The sequence below is a fragment of the Coptis chinensis genome, chromosome 4 (genome assembly GCF_015680905.1).
Source record: "Coptis chinensis isolate HL-2020 chromosome 4, ASM1568090v1, whole genome shotgun sequence".
Lineage (NCBI taxonomy): Eukaryota > Viridiplantae > Streptophyta > Magnoliopsida > Ranunculales > Ranunculaceae > Coptis > Coptis chinensis.
Genome location: NC_141459.1, coordinates 29,341,909 through 29,359,542, shown reverse-complemented (window position 1 = coordinate 29,359,542; position 17,634 = coordinate 29,341,909). Strand labels below are relative to the sequence as shown.

Genomic DNA, 17,634 nt, shown 5'->3' with positions numbered 1-17,634 from the left:
GATGTAAGACATCCTGATTTTATCGTATACTTATCCGTGGAAAATCAAGTTGTCATTGTCACAACAACACTAGATTAACCACTTATGCTGTCAGATGATTCCAACGAGCTTAGCATTAATAATGTCTCGGTATCTACAGATGACGATCATGCAGCTGCCGATGCTTCGAAATTCCTGATGACCAAAAACTCTATCGCAGCGGCACAAATTTCAATCCTCTCTTTCGTTGTTTTAGGAAGAACGAACGATTTACTAGGCCTCGAAGAAATTCAGTCAGGACTATGTGAACACCACTCTCGGGGGTGAAATTTCGCTCACATAGCAATGACCCAATGGTATTGGTGGCCATACATGCCAACGGATGTTAAGCGTTTGTCCAAGAAGTGTATGCCTTGCCAAAAACATGATATATGATATAGGTCAAACTTCCCGTGATGAAGCGACATCCAATCCATAAACCTTGGTCATTTGCAAAATAGGGCCTTGATATTGTTGGTTTATTTCCGGCGGCCCGGCGGTGTTAGTTTCTTGTTAAATTAAGTAACAAATTATTTTACTAAGTGAGCGGACAAAATTAACAAGTTAAATGAAAAATCGGACAAAAATTTGTTAATTTGTTTCCAATTTCAATAGTTTCTTTTCCGTTATTATCTGTTTTCAGTTCAATAGTTTCTTTTCCTTATAAAGTCTTTCTTTCACTTCAGTTCTAATGGTATAATTTTGTTTCCATCGTAACATTATTATCGCTACGGACAAAATTTGACGAAGTTACCACATTTAGCTTCGTCAGTCTAAGTTTGAATGCTTTTACGCTCGCTTAGTTCGTTACTATCGCTACGACAAAATCTGACGAAGTTATCGCGTTTAGCTTCGTCAGTCTAAGTTTGAACGCTTTTATACTCGCTTAGTTCGTTACTATCGCTACGACAAAATCTGACGAAGTTACCACGTTTAAGCCGTCGGTCGCGTTGAACATTTTACACTCACTTAGTTCGTTACTATCACTACGACAAAATCTGACAAAGTTACCGCGTTTAGCTTCGTCAGTCTAAGTTTGAACGCTTTTACACTCGCTTAGTTTGCTACTATCACTACGACAAAATCTGACAAAGTTACCGCGTTTAGCTTCGTCAGTCTAAGTTTGAACGCTTTTATGCTCGCTTAGTTCGTTACTATCGCTACGACAAAATCTGACGAAGTTATCGCGTTTAGCTTCGTCAGTCTAAGTTTGAACGTTTTTACGCTCGCTTAGTTCATTACTATCGCTACAACAAAATCTGACGAAGTTACCGTGTTTAGCTTCGCCAGTTTAAGTTTGAACGCCTTTACGTTCGCTTAGTTTGTTACTATCGTTACGACTAAATCTGACGAAGTTACCGCGTTTAGCTTCATCAGTCTAAGTTTGAACGCTTTTACGCTCTCTTAGTTCGTTACTATCACTACGACAAAATATGACAAAATTACCGCGTTTAGCTTCGTCAGTTTAAGTTTGAACGCTTTTACGCTCGCTTAGTTCGTTACTATCGCTACGACAAAGTCTGACAAAATTACCGCGTTTAGCTTTGTCAATCTAAGTTTGAATGTTTTTATGCTCGCTTAGTTCGTTACTATCGCTACGACAAATCTGACGAAGTTACCGCGTTTAGCTTCGTCAGTTTAAATTTGACTACTTTTACGCTCGCGTAGTCTAATTTTGCCCAATTAAGTTAGCATTGGGGGCATTTTTCTCTACATGGGGGCGTCTTGTTCTATTTCGTTTCAACTATTTAAATCAACAACATTGTTAGTTTTCCGCAGGGATGTTCTCTGACACAACAACAATATTCAATACCAAAAGCCATACTTTATTTTTATTTTTCATCAACAAATTTTTTTAGCTCCATGGTATTACATCTACACAATCACATAATCATTGGTTTGGGAAAATCCAATGGTTCTTTATCAGTTTTTTGCATAGACAATTTGTACAAATCTTTGTAACTCATCTTTTTACGTTCTAGTTGATCTCCCGTTTCTATTAAAGTCTCTGTCAATTGTTTTATGGTCGCTCGATTAAATCTTCGTTTTCTTTTTCGAAATCTGCATTCGCTTCGCTTAGTGTTTTTGGTTAACTATCTTCCGAATTCATTATTTTCTAAACGTTGAACCGATTTTTCTGAGCGGATCTTTTCGAGCAAATTGTAATTTTCCGACAGTTTCATTATTTTTTCTAAGGCATTGTGCCAATCTTTCTACGAGAAATTTTCCAAGCGAAATTTTTTGACAACTTCATCATCTTTTCGAAGGCATTGTGCCGATATTTCTATAAGATATTTTCTGAGCAATTTTTTTGACAATTTCATTATTTTTCCAAGGCATTATGCCGATATTTCTATGAGAAATTTTCCAAGCGAAATTTTTTGCCATCTTCATTATTTTTTCTAAGGCATTGTGCCGATTTTTCCGAGTGAATTGAAACTTTCCGACAGTTTCATTATTTTTCTACGGCATTAAGCTAATCTTTTTGAGTGAAACTTTTCTCCGACTTTTTTAATTCTTCTACGGCATTGCAGTGTGATAACCCTAAGCAAAACCTTTCTTCAATTTATTTTTTTTTTCTACGGCATTGTGCCGATCTTTCTAAGGGAAATTTTCCGAGTGACACTTTCCGACAGTTTCATTATTTTTCCTAAGGGCATTGTGTCGATCTTTCTAAGTGAAAATTTCCGACAGACATTTTCCGACAACTTCACTATTTGTTCCAAGGCATTGGCCGATATTTATGACCGACACTTTTCGACAGATTTTCTAAGCGAAAATTTTCTCCAGCTTCTTTCTTTTTTAAGTCATTGAGATCTTTCCGCTCGAATCTTTTCTTTGTAGACTTTTTCGTCGATATTTTTCGCCCGTATAATGCAGTCGTTTCTACTTGCAGCAAAAACAGCAATAAAAATTTTCGTTAGAGTCTTTTAGACTTAACTAAAATTTTAAAATAACTATTAAATTTATTGTTAACATATTTGTTTCATATTATTGAAAATCCTTGACACTGTTTGTCATAATTCCCAAGATTTTCCGTAGTTTGGTCACATTCCACGACTGGATCGTACTGTCCCAAAACCTTCTTGCCAGATCATTGTTTCCGAATCCAATTTCCTTACGCCTGTGTAATCTCCAAGCAACACATTCTTAATGAAAGAAAAAGTATATACAAAAACACTGAAAACAAGAAAAAGAACAAGAACAGCGTCAAAAGAAAGTTAAAGTAAACGCCATTAAACACTTGGCAACTGCCAACTCATAATTGGAAAAGGAGTAGCTTATTAAGTTAACTCTTTAAGAATCTAGCAAAGAGATGGGAAGAGTTTCTTCTATGCCAACTTATGATTTTTTTTCTTTGTCTGGGAATGCATGCTAAAGTTAACAAATATTACTTCTCTGAAATAATATTCAAAAGCTCACCGCATGGCTTAATGGCTCTTCTTATGATTATCACTGGTTGCGTGGTTGCGTCGGATTGGATTTCTTAGGTGGCTTCTTGCGCTGCTGCATCATTGACTCCGGATCCAACTAGGACATGGAGAGCCCGGATGAAGTTAAAGAGTCTTTTTGGGAGAGAAGCTCGATCCAGTTTTATAGACCTCAATAGTCCGAGTTGTTTCTAATTCCTTTACACCCAACTTCAAACTTATCTTATCAAAAAAAATAATAATAATAATAATAATAATAATAATAATAATAATAAATTCGAACTTATCTAATTAAGTACATATATTTCGGTACATTTCTTTTGTTCTTTATGAAATACTAATTATGTCCAATTAAGAATTATCTAAGTCCACTACTTACTCCAATTCATTTGGAAGCTCTTTTCCTCCTAATAATACTTTACTGTCCCTATATTTAATTTTAAATGTCTAATCCTAATATAAATCTTCCACTGACATGAGTAGTCAAAATCAATTTTATTATTATTAAGTAATTATTTCGGTACAGTTTTTGCTATCAATTTTCTTTGCAATTTTTTCTGTGCCACCCATTTCAATTCTCACTTCAGCCTTCTTTCATTTAATTACATTGCATCCCATATAAGTTAGTTTAACATTATTTCGTTTACAATAATTCACGATTTTTTCACACGACACTTTGTTATACATTCCGCTCACTATTTTCTTATTCCATTTTTTTCTTGATTTTTCTTCTCTTCTTTGCCATATGAATTATGTTCACATGCCAAAGATGGGGCGGTGTTGTGGAAAACGTTCATTAGTAGAGGTCTCCACTTTATTCGTTTAATCAACAAGGCTAAAACCCAATTTGCAATACCATGGATCAATGTACATGCCCATTAACTCATGTGTCTAAGGTTGAACCTTAGCTATATGACTTGCCACTAACGTACATTAATTTATGTCCAGATTCGTTTCTTATCAAAGAGATAATTATTAGTTGAGAGTTATATTCAATTACAATTACAATTTGAGATACAAGAAATCTCTACTCTACGCATATAAATACCAAACTATTTTTCATACAGAACTACGTTCTTGAGACTTGATCCCATAAATAATTTGGGTACGTAGGCAACCGAAAGGTACAGTTTCAGCATTCACTCAATCGCCATCGCCTTTTCACTACTTTTCTATGTTCTTCATCTCTTTTATCACTACTTAGTGTTTTGATCATATTTGGTCGAAATAGTTTCTTTCTTGAAATTCAATTTTAATATGTTTTTTGTGCTTTTGTTCTCATAGTCGACTATATATAAAATTTGTACTAATTCAACACTAATTCCTTCGTTGTTTCTATAGGTTAATGACGAGCTTGCAAAAAAAAAAAAAAAAAAAAAAAAAAAAAATCTTGAGCCTTGACTTATTAATGCATAGTGACAATTAGATTGAAGCAATGGAGCAATTGCATATTCTGGGACTAAACTATCAACAAATCAACAACTTGGCGGTCGCTAGTAAATATGCAAAGAGGACTTGTACATGAATTCTCTTAAATAGATTATCCGTTTACGAACATGTTATATAGTGTCTTGAACAACTTATGTAGTGTCTTTAACAGCTTATTTAGTGTCTTGCCCACGACCATATAATAAGTGTAAATGAAAAAGTTGTTCAAGACACTAGATAAACTGTCCAAGACACCGTGTCCGTTAATGGATAATCTGTTTAAAAGAAGTCCTGAGGACTTGTATATAAGCTCCTGGTTTAGTACTAAGGACTTGTATATAAGACTTACTTACCACTTATTAATCAAGATGTTGTGTGAGGAGGAAAGGTTGGAATTGGTGCTGCAGATTAGCAAGGAAATGAGAGCTAGAGGACACGATTCTAACCTTGCCACAAGCACCATGGTGATTCATTTACTCTATAAATTACACAGACTCGAGGAGGCTTGTGTGGAATTTGAGGATATGATTCGTAGAGGGATTGGCCCTCAGTATCTTATTTATAAGAAGCTGATAGATCGAGGATCTGAAGAAATCAAGAATGACTGTGATGGCGCCAGGGGCGGACCTAGGAGAGGGCTGGACCAGGCTTCAGCCCGGGGTCCTTTTGCTACAAAACAAAAAATACTATACTGCCTAAACTACCTAAAGCCCAATTGCCCAAGGCAAAAAAGTCTGCCCACATACTGCATCTCTAGGTGGTAGTATCACTTCTAAATTTGCTTCCAAAACTCGGAATTTTGCGAAAAACCAACTCTAGGTGGAAACAAATCTGGTAGTATCACCTGTCTAGCCGCATCCCTGGATGCAAATTTTCGATTTCGGATGTGGATGCGGCGCTACAATGGTAATGTCGCGCGCCATTCCAAATGTCGCGTGGTTTTTTTTTTTTTTTTTTTTTTTTTTAACTTTTTCAATTTAGCACGACATTCGCGTTAAATTGGGAATGTCACGTGGGGGTTTTTTTTTTTTTTGTACTTTTTTCAATTTGGGATGACATTGGGAGTGTCGCGCGACAGTGCCAATGACGCACGGGGTGAAATTTGCGGCCACCTAGAGTTAGTCAGATTTTGAGAAAAGTTTTGTCAAATTTCGGAGGCAACTACCACCACCTAGAGATGCTCTTAGAACTTGGGTTTGAAGGATTACACAATGTCATGGCTATCATCTTTTAGGCTTTTAGCCCGGAGAGAGTTGAAGTCCTGGGTCCGCCCCTGGATGGCGCAAAAGCTTTCCAGTCGGATGTCTTCCCTTCCGCATTAAACAAGATTGCCTAACACATACAGAGAAGGAGGAGATGGTCGGGTCTCGCGAAATTAGATCATCTATAATTAAAAAAGCCCAAGCAATGTCTGATGTTTTGAAAATAAGTAAGGATCCAAGGGTACTCATTAAGATGAAAAATTATTCTGAGAATTCTGTGGCAACTACTACTACTTCCTCTTTTTTGTGTTTTGTACGAGACAGATGTAAATCAGGAACACTTGGACTTGATGAGGCTTTGGGTTTGTTTAATAACTTGTTTCAGACTCGACCCTCGCCTTCCATTTTCCCTTTTACCCAATTACTAGGAGCACTTGTCAAGATGAAACACTTTTCTGTCGCGTTATCTATGTCCAAAACTATGGATGCCACTGGTATTCAACCTGATATTGTTACACTTTCTACACTAATCAATTGTTACTCCAATATGGGCCGAGTGGATTTCGGTTTTGCTGTTTTTGGGAGTATTCTGAAACGCGGATTTGAACATGATGCTGTTACTTTGAACACCCTACTTAAGGGGCTGTGCGTAGCGGGTAAAGTTGCCGACGCTATGGATCTTTTTACCCGAATGCTGGAAAACGGATATCCTTGTGATGAAGTCAGTTATGGGACAGTAATGAATGGGATTTGCATGTCTGTGAATTCTATTGCTGCTCTTCAATTCAAGAGGGCAATGGAAAAGAAACAGTTTACTCCTCATGTTCATATATACACTATGCTTATGGACACCCTTTGTAAGGAGAATTTGGTGAACGAGGCATTGAATCTATTTCAGGAAATGACCTCCACAAACCTTACACCTGATGTTATCACTTACAACTCTTTGATTCATGGACTATGCGGATCTGGTCGTTAGAAAGAATCCATGTATTTACTTGACAAAATGTTCGCACAGAATGTCACACCGGATGTTATAACTTTTAACATTTTGGTGGATACTCTTTGTAAACAAGGTAGGACAGAGGATGCTTTTGATTTGTTGCAAGTGATGTCTCAAAGAGGGATAATTCATGATGTTGTCACATACAATACTTTAATTGATGGTTTATTCACTTCAGGGAAGGGGAAAGATGCAATAGGATTGTTGAATGAAATGACAGGCACGGGAATCTTACCAAATAGAGACACATATGGTATTATAATTGACGCTGGCTGCAAAGACGGGATGGTCAAAGAAGCATTTGAACTATTCCAGATAAGGATTGAAAGAGGCGAGGAGGCTCATGCAGTCACATCTAGTAGTTTGATGGATGGAGACTGTTTGCAAGGGCAGATGAAGGAGGCAAAAACTGTTTTCGATTTGATGGTCGCTATAGGCCATGGTCCTGATGTAGTCAGCTATAACATATTGATTAATGGCTATTGCAAGGCTAAGAGGATGGACAAGGCAGTTCAAGTTTTCAAGGAGATGCAACTTAAGGGATTCAAACCCAACACTATTACCTATACTACCCTGATAGCTGGATTTTGCAAGAGTGGAGAGGTTTCGGTTGCAAAAGAGCTTCTGAAAGACATGATAGCTTGTGGGGAAAAACCAGACCAGTTCACATATAGTTCATTAATGGATGTCCTCTTCAGAAATGGTTGTTCTGCTGAAGCAATGGAACTGTTCCATGTGATGGAAAAATAATGGAATGAAAGCTGATTTTCTGATTTACAACATCATCATTGATGGCATGTGCAAAGATGGTAAAATAAGTGAGGTCAAAGAAATCTTTCGTACCCTCTCAGGCAGGGATTTGCAGCTTATTAACACTAGGACATATAATGTAATGATTAGTGGATGTTTTAGAGAAGGGAATTTGAAAGAAGCTCAAGATTTGTGTTTATGAGGTGCAAAAGAAGGGTTTTGCTGCAAATGATTTCACATTCAATATCATGGTCCAAGTATGCCTAGACCAAAAAAATGATACCCACAAGGCAATGCAACTTCTCAATATCATGCTTAACAAGGGTTTCTCAATAGATGCAAAAACTAGTTCTCTTCTAGTGGACTTGTTTGTGGAAGGTGGACCAAATTCTAAAGAAATGGAGATGCTTCTCAAGCGCCTGCCAAAAGGCTGTGCTAAAGGTGATGTGCTCAATTTGGTTATGTGGCTAACTAGTTGTTTCTTGAAATAGTGTGGTTATGGTTAACTAGTATTATCTCTTCTTCACTGCCAATTTTCATCTTATCATATCTGCTAAAAGTTCTTTGATTTTGTTGATGAACTATGTGAGTTGCTTGACTACCATTATAAACGAAGGACTGTCCTCTCGGATTTCCTAGTGTGATTTGTTGGACTTTTCAGAACTATTATATACCTCATACTGTGCATTCATTTGGTACCATTATTCTTATGTTTTCTAATACTTGCTAGTCTTGTTTATAGTGTGATAGTTAGAGAGGGGGGGTTGGTGGTTATACGAACTCCACCTTATCGAGACTTGAAAAGAACTCCCACCTCTAAAAGTGGAGTTACAAGATGAATTGAGGGCTGATTTTTGGCGGAGATAAGCATCCCATAACGGAGAACACCCCTCCCAAAAATCAGCTTATACAATATGTTTAACCTTGTGAAAAGTTTTTTCGGAATTAGGTCCATTAGATACCACAATGTTCTAAACAATTTTTGAAGGGGTTAGACATCTTCAAAACAGCTGTTATTTGTGAGGTTGATCTCTATTGTGTGGAGAACATTTCCACCAAAAATCAACTTCTAATTCATAGTTTTGAGTGGTGGAGTTTTTTTGGAATCACTTAAGTGGAGTTCATATAACCGCCCCATTAGTTAAAGTAGCATTTGGTTACTAAATGTGTATGAAAGTTCATTTAGTAGAGCCTATCATGAGAAACAATGCTGGGTTCCTTGTCCCTTTTGTGGTGCTTCTTAAGATAGGGAGGTGTCCCCATGTCTACTCATTTTGTTAAGTGCGAAATTACATACATTCTTATTGTATAAATTCTTTCCTATTGACATACGACTATGTGAGCTTACTGCTTAGATACTTGACAGGGAGGTGTCATATGTCCCCATGTCTAAGCATTTTGTTCAGTGCAAAATCACATATGTTCTCATTTTAAATGTTCTTCCCTATTGACATGCGACTATGTGAGCTTTGGTACTTACAGAAAATGCTTACATGCAATTTCAGGTGCCCAAGAGGAAGTTGTTGACTCGTGACATTTACTGCAGCTAAGTTTCATGGCCAAAAAGTCTTCAGCAACTTTAACATAAGAAAATCTGATAAAGCAATTTTATTGGGATCATTATTTCTAACTTCTCTTCAGTAGAGTTCATTAAACATAGCAGATATTGCATCCGGCATTGTTGACGTACAATCTTTGAATGGGGTCCCTGCAACAAGGCAGTATGATGGAAAGATAAAAATACACCCACAAGTAAAACTCTCATGGAGAGTGAGTTCGAACATCTTTCAATGGTCCTTTCCGAATTGGATAGTGTCCGACTTTGAACAACTGTGAAACCTTAAGTGTTGTTATAAACTTATAATCTGGATGCAAGTAAAATTGTTGGGGTCCCGGGGATGCAGCAGTCTTGCGTAGCTTCAAAAGAACTCCTTTTTCTTTTAACAAATCTTATTTCTTTCTATTTGTTGTCTACAGTATTCTCTGTTATGTGGTCCAGTGTGCTCATCATGAATCATGATAATCTCTTTTTCATGTGCTCATGATAGTCAATTACTAGTAGTCCAGTAGTCCCATTGATTCTGCCGATGTTTTAAGAGGGCCGCATAAATCAGTCCATTAGTACGACCATTTATGAACCTTTTAAACTGAGACTCATGTTTGGGTATCCGTTTAATGTCGGACTCTTTGGATATTTTAGGTTGGCCGGTTTTCGACAAAACAACTTAATTATCATTTTCTTGAAACTGAACATTATTGATCTGTACCATGGAGAGAATGCACATCTATCTACATGTACTATTATGTTCCTGTGTGGGACTTTCGAACTATAACTGTTGCTGGATGTGTGGGATTTTTCTAATTCACCAATTCCATTACATGACATACCAAGCAGACTATATATCTACGCTGAGATTCAGCATACTAGCCAGACGAAGTAACGAAACACTACTGCACTCCCACAGAGACTCTCCTTCTGAGTTGGATTTAATTAGCTATCCCAAAGCCCAAACTGTGTAAATGAATATCGGCTTCGTAAACGGGTAAAATAAACCCAATTAACACACATTTTTATTTCAATCAATCACCCTACAAAAACCAGTGAAAACATTTTTTTTTTGCCAAAGGGTAATTGCATTGAGCAAAAAGAAAAAATTACAGCTCACACATGGGAGAGTTTTGTGTAGGCACTCCAACAGTTAGTGAAAAGGATACAATGTAAAAGATAATGTTACACTGTAAACCTTTAATAGGTAGAATTACCCAATGCACGAACTGAGGTTTGTTTGGCCACCATTGCTTCACTATCTTTTCACTACTCTTTGTTAGCTTCAGCAAAACATTATGTTTACATCACTATACAACATACGAGAACAAAGACTTGATCAAATATGTTTGATTTTATGACGTTAGATATAAAGTGCTCAGACCACGATTAACTGTCCATCAGTCATGTGTAGGCGTGTAGCTTCAAAACAAATCCTTTTTCGTTCAGTGTAATGGATCTTCTTTCTTTCCATTTGATCTCTACACTTCTACTGTATCCTCTGATATTTGTTCCAGTGTGCACATGATATTCACTTACTAGCAGTCCGGTAGTCCCATTTAAGAGGCTGGGTAAATCAGTCATTTACTACTACCATTTCTCAACCTTTATGCTTATGTGATATAGCTCTTAGAATGCAATCTACCATCAAGTCTTGTGAGGGAGTGATATTCTCATTTAGGAATATCAAGCACGTATTCAGCATAATGGAAATACCACACCGACCTCTGACCTAGTTTTCCGAATTGCTTTTAGAGCGACCTACATCATCAACCCATGTCCACGAACTACGAGATCGATCTAAAACAGATCGACTCACACATCTTCATACAGAGCGCTCTATATCATGACTCAGCCTATCTTCTAGAAGCAATTATTACCAAAGCCTTACTTACTCAATTACTTACCACAAATTACGAACCACTGTAGCTACTCCCCATCATTACAAACTTCCTACCAACACCATTCCAATACTCCTTCTCAATCTCAACCCTACATTTGTGGTTGTCAGTACACGAGTTGGATAAAGATCCACCTTCCCTAGCTATAAATACCTCCCATATGAACTACGCCAGACCTGATTATTCTCTCCCCCCAGAATCGAGAGATGGATACGTAGGCAGTTCGCTCAACAACGAACTCGGTCTTTACCATTTCTAAACCCCTTCTCCTCATTATCCACATTTGTAAGGGATAACTAAAATGCACCTTTACATTGGCACCGTCTGTGGTCTCGATTTCTTGAGAAACTACTTCAAAAATCCCAAAATCAAAAACCAAAATCTTCAAGCCCACGAAGTATGGCAAGCCTCGAAGCTCAAATCCAGAGTTTGACAGGTCAGTTAGGTACAATGAACGAGCAAATTACCCTGCTCAGGCAGGAGAATGTTACTTTGCGTGCGCAAGTGGACACGCAAAATCCACCAGGTGCTCTAGCAGAGGTCAGTATCAACAAGGTTAATCAACAGATTAACAAACTGTCACAAAGGATCGACCAAAGTGCAGTTAAGAAAGACGCCACTCAGATCATTCAAAAGATGCTGAAGACATACCGCACGTCCCCGTTCGCTGCTGAAGTACTTGGTAAAGCTTCTCCTCCAGATTTCATCTAGCCACGTTTCCCAATGTACGATGGCAGCACGTGTCCTGGTCAGCGCGTGGCGCGCTACATTCAAAGCCTTACACTTTATAGTGCCCATGAGTTCGACCATATCCATTGTCGTTTGTTTCTAGCCAGTCTTAAAGATGGCGCGCTCGATTGGTTCTTTTCACTCAAACCAGACTCGATAAAGAACTTCGAGCAACTCACCGACCTGTTTGCTAGCCAGTACGTCCATAATAAGTGTAAAAAAGCTGATCTCGATTCACTTTTCCATCTATCACTTGGCGAAAATGAAACAATTCGCAAATTCCTAGGTCGGTTCAAAACCTAACTACTTGGCATGGAAAACGGCCTCAAAGAGTCGTTTGCCACATTGGCATTTTCAACGCGCCGAATGCAACACCGCCTTCGCCCGGATCGCTTCATGAAAGAGCGACCGAAACTGCCGGCTCGAGCTGCGGCATACCGGTAGATAAGTTCATCAAGCTATAAGAAGGCCTGAAACGTCATGGTTTATCAGAAGAACAAGAAGTGGCCGCAATCTCTGATTACCCCCCAGCTTCAAAAAAGCGACCTCGATAGTAAGAACCGAAGTCGGGGAACATAATGAACAATAACCGTGAGTTCGCTGTTCTTACACGATCTCCTAGTTACATACTGGACAAGATCAAGAAAGCTGCACATTACTGACCTAATGTACGACAGCCAGAAGATCGTCCTAGCAAGCCTTATTGTGCCTTTCACCGAGCCAAATGTCATGAGACCGATGCGTGCTGGGGGCTCAAGCATTACCTCAAAGACCTCATCAAATCAGGACATATCAAGCAATACACCAACATCGCTGATGGCGATCTGCGCCATAAGCTCATGGCTCGCAGGGTGCGAAGTAGATCTCCACCCTGCCATAATCGCCACAGTGTCCAAGCTTGCTCTCGTAGTAGAGGGCGCCCCAGAGACCGTTCTCGTCATGAACGTCGGCAACATTTGTCAGACAGAGATAATGACGGAACCATACACATGATCACTTTCCAAGATGATTATGTTTCATCTTCTAGAGAAAAGAGGAGGCACGTAGGCGCCCTCCAAGAAGCGTACCAGTTCTCTTCATAGGCCGCACCTGCCCTGCGCAGTTCAGGTCGTAGTTTAGGGGATATAACTTTCACCGAAGCTGACCTCAACAAAGTTTGCCTCCCTCACAATGATGCACTAGTTGTCCATGTCAAAATCAGCAACTGGACAGTCAAACATGTCCTGATAGATCCTGGTAGTTCGTGTGACATCTTGTTCTACCATACCATCAAAGAGATGAACCTGCCTAAATCGGTCTTCATCGATCCAATAGCTCCTCTTTATGGGTTCAATGGCTCTAGAGCCGACCCAATAGGTGATATCATACTCCCAATTTCTGTCGGATCCAAAGAAGACAAAATCAGTTTCAATACGCATTTCAGCATTCTGGACATCCAACCGTCCTACAATGCAATCCTAGGACGCCGCTGGATCCACCAAATGCAAGCAATACCCTCAACACTCCACTAAGTGCTCCGCTTCCCTGGTCCTAGGGGTATGATGGAGCTTCACAGTAATCAACTCGAGGCTTATCACTGTAATCAGATCCTTTTCTGCGAACAAAGCCGTTGATCCGTTTATCAGAACTAGGGACGAACCCACTAGCTACGCGATGGCCAAGGACTTAATCACTGAGGTTAGATCCAAAGCACCAAAGCAGAACGCTGGAGGCACTATCAAAAAAGTCCAATCGTCTGTCAGGACCCCAGAGGTCACCCTAACACCAATTGCTCCGCCTGTCAGGACCCCAGAGGTTGTCCCAGCACTTGTCAGTTCATCAGTACAAATTTCAGAGGTCGCACCAGCCCATGTTGTCATGACCACATAGGTCATATCAGCCACTTGTTGTCCACGTAACCACAGAAGTCGCTTCAGCTACGCCAAGACATCCAGTCCTCAGATCGATCAATCACCACAAAAAACCAGTCCCCCAAAGGACGCCCAACCGTCAAAAGCAGTAGTTCAGACTGCAGAAAAAGAGCAAGTGAACCTGGGAACTGAGGACGATCCTAAATTTATCTATGTAGTGGCTAACCTTGGGACCCTACACTCAAGGCCTAGGTTGTAAACTTTTTATCCATGAATAAAGATGTTTCCGCTTGGTCGTATGTCGATGTGCCTGATATCAACCCTAGCGTTGCATGTCATAGATTAAACGTCAACCCTAATGCTAGACCAGTTCGACAACGACCTAGGAGACTATCCTTGAGGTTTCAAAAAGCAATAAACGATGAGGTCGACAAACTCAAACAAGTCGGCTTCATCCAGAAGGTCGATTACCCAGACTGGATCGCTAACATAGTAGCAGTTCTAAAGAAGAATGACACAGTTCGCTTTTGCATCGACTTCACGAATGTCAATCAAGAAACACCTAAAGATAGCTTCTCTTTACCTAGAATCGACCGACTTGTGGACCAGACCTGAGGCCACGAGCTCCTGTCATTTATGGATGCATACATTGGATACAACCAGATCCCACTCGCTGAAGAAGATCAAGAGAAAACATCGTTCATCACTAAACAGGGAATCTATTGCTACAATGTCCTCCCGTTCGGCCTCAAGAATGCTGGAGCGACTTATCAACGGCTTGTCACTGACATGTTCCAAGACATGTTGGGTGATACCATGGAAGTCTATATCGATGACATGGTAGTCAAGAGCAAAAAAGCAGGTGACCACCTCACTCACCTTGAACAAGCGTTCTCCAGAAAGTTTCTCGGGTATCAAGTATCACAACGAGGGATCGAAGCAAATCCATATCATATTCGAGCGTTCTTGGAAATGCCCGATCCAAAGACAAAGAAACAAATACAGAAGCTATCAAGAATGGTGGCAGCACTCAACCGATTCATATCAAGGGCGTCCGACAAATGCCAACCTTTCCTGCAACTTCTTAAAAAATGAGAACAGTTCTCATGGAACGACCAGTGCCACCAAGCGTTCTCCACCCTCAAAGAATACCTGACGACACCACCTGTCCTAGAAAAACCAACAGATGGAGAATCGCTGGGGCTCTACCTAGCAGTGTCAAACTTTGCTATCAGTTCGGTTCTCTTCAAAGAGGACAACAACTCAGAGAAGCCGATCCACTTCACAAGTAAGAAATTAACACCAGCTGAAAAGAATTACTTTTACATTAAAAGAGCAGTACTCACACTATTATATTATGCAAGGAAGTTCAGGCCTTATTTTCAAGTATATCCCATTAAAGACTCACTAACCTCCCATTAAAGAAGATCATTCTTAAGGAAAACAAGATAACTCGCATGGCAGTATGGGCGGAAGAGCTCAGAGAACATCACATTGAGTTCGTCCCACGTACTTCTCAGAAGGGACAGGTCGTTGCCGATTTTCTAGCAGATTTTCCTGTCGACGACCTAAATTGGGAACAAGACACATATATCTCATCCATGAAGAAGCAGGACAAGTCCATATGGTCTCTCTTTGTTGATGGTTCTAGCAACCCTAGAGGGAGTGGAATCGGAGTCGTCTTAGTATCCCTAGATGGAGATATGATGGAGAAGTCAGTTTGCATCGATTTTCCGACCTCCAACAATGAGGCATTAATCATGGGACTCCGAATGGCACTACAGCTCGGTGTACAAGAACTTCAAGTCTTTAGTGACTTGCAACTGGTTGTTCGCCAGATTGCTAAAGAGTACACTACCCACGAAGGTAACCTTTCTAAATACCTTCAAGTTGTTTATCAGTTACTTCCTTCTTTTAAGAAAGCCACCATACATCACTTCTTGTGTGACGAGAACCATCACATAGATAGTTTAGCTTATCTGGCTACCCAGACACCGAATTGCTCCCCTAGACAGTTACTCATTGAAGTAATTGACCGACCTGCTTACCAAGCAGAACACGTCCTAGAAATCAACGACCTGTGCCCACTATCTGACGATCAGATGAGTCAAACATGGATGCAGCCCATCATAGAGTACATTCAGCACGGTATACTCCCAGAAGAGCATACCAAAGCAAGACAAGTTTAATGTTGGGCACGTCGTTACTGCGTAATCAACAACAAATTATTCCGAAAATCTACTGGCGGCCCGCACTTGAGGTGCATAAGCCTAGAACAAGGTCAGTTGATTTTTGCAGAAATCCATGAAGGCGAATGCGGGAACCATGCTGGAGGTCGCTTCCTGGCCCACAAAGCGATCTCCCTGGGATACTTTTGGACACGAATGCAGGTCGATGCCAAAAAGTATGTTCTCAAATACATCAAATGCTAGACTTTTGGCCACAATATCATTCAGCCAGCTCGCGAGTTAATCAACATTGCGAGTCCTTGGCCATTTCACATGTAGGGCTTGGGGGACCATTCATCCCACAAAAAAGCACTGGTTTTCAGTTCGTCTTGGTGGCAACTGATTACTTTACTAAGTGGGTCAAAGCAATCCCCTTAGCTCATGTCAAGGAATCACACGTCAAAAACTTTATCTGGACACACATCATCACCAGATTTGGCTTGCCACACACACTGGTGATGGATAATGGTTCCCAGTTCAAGGGAAAAATAGTCAAGCAGTTTTTGGCCAAGTGGAAAATCGTCCACACATTTTCCACTCCCCAGTACGCCCAAAGCAATGGCCAAGTAGAAGCTAGCAACAAAGCCATCTTGGAAAACTTGAAGAAGAAGATTGAAAAGAACAAGAGTCAATGGCCAAATCAACTAGAACACATTCTATGGGCTCACCGAACTACAGCTCGTTCTAGCATAGGCAAGTCACCATTTACATTATGCTATGGCACAGAAGCCATTATTCCTACCGAACTAACAGTCACCACGACTCAGTCAGAGCTCGTCGAATCTGGGCATAATGACTCCGTCCTAGCTCGAGAGGTCGACTTACTGGAAGAACGCTGTGACTTAGCAGCCATTAGAGTGGCAACTTATCATCAGACTTTGAAGAAATCCTATAACAAGCGAGTCAATCCTCGATCCTTTCAACCTAGTGACCTAGTTCTGAAAAAGACTCAAGATGATGCTAAACTCACACCAACATGGGAAGGTCTGTACATAGTTTAAGATTAACTCACACCTAGAGTTATAGGATCAACTCAGTGAGAACACTCTCCATGAGCGACATGCTCTCCGCGAGCAACACGCTCTCTTGAGCTCATAGGCTCCATAGCCTCTCTAATTAACACTGGTTGAGGACCTATAACTCTACGATCAACTCAGTTAGAATGCTCTCCATGAGCTACACACTTTCTTAAGCTAGCACGCTCTCCACGAGCAGCACGCTCTCTTGAGCTCATAGGCTCCATAGCCTCTCCAATTCTCACTAGTTGAGGACCTATAACTCTAGGATCAACTCAGTGAGTGAGCAACATGCTTTCCGCGAGCAACACGCTCTCTTGAGCTAGAGGCTCGTCAGCCACTCCAATTCCCACTAGTTGAGGACCTACAACTCTAGGATCAACTAGATGCGAACGCTCTTTACGAGGAACGACTCTCCCTAAGCTAAGTCTCAGGCTTCTCAGCCACTACATACCTTATTTATTGTGAACAAAACAATATATACAAGCAGATAAGCATAAGCAAAGGGCATGCGTTCCATAAAAATCCACAA

The 17,634-nt window shown here is 40.1% G+C and overlaps 1 protein-coding gene across 1 annotated transcript; it reads left to right on the top strand.

Moving 5' to 3' along the window:
- Nucleotides 1-5,640: 5,640 nt before the first annotated feature.
- On the top strand, nt 5,641-9,731 carry LOC147503084 (uncharacterized). The gene is made up of 2 exons (XM_086607905.1): nt 5,641-8,273; nt 9,338-9,731. The coding sequence occupies exon 1, from the start codon at nt 7,068-7,070 to the stop codon at nt 7,830-7,832; it is 765 nt and encodes a 254-aa protein (XP_086464031.1). The 5' UTR covers nt 5,641-7,067; the 3' UTR covers nt 7,833-8,273; nt 9,338-9,731.
- The last annotated feature ends 7,903 nt before the right edge of the window (nt 9,732-17,634 follow it).

What these genes read in the sequence shown, in the direction of transcription:
- LOC147503084 (XM_086607905.1), top strand. Translation starts at nt 7,068, where the DNA reads ATGTATTTACTTGACAAAATGTTCGCACAGAATGTCACACCGGATGTT.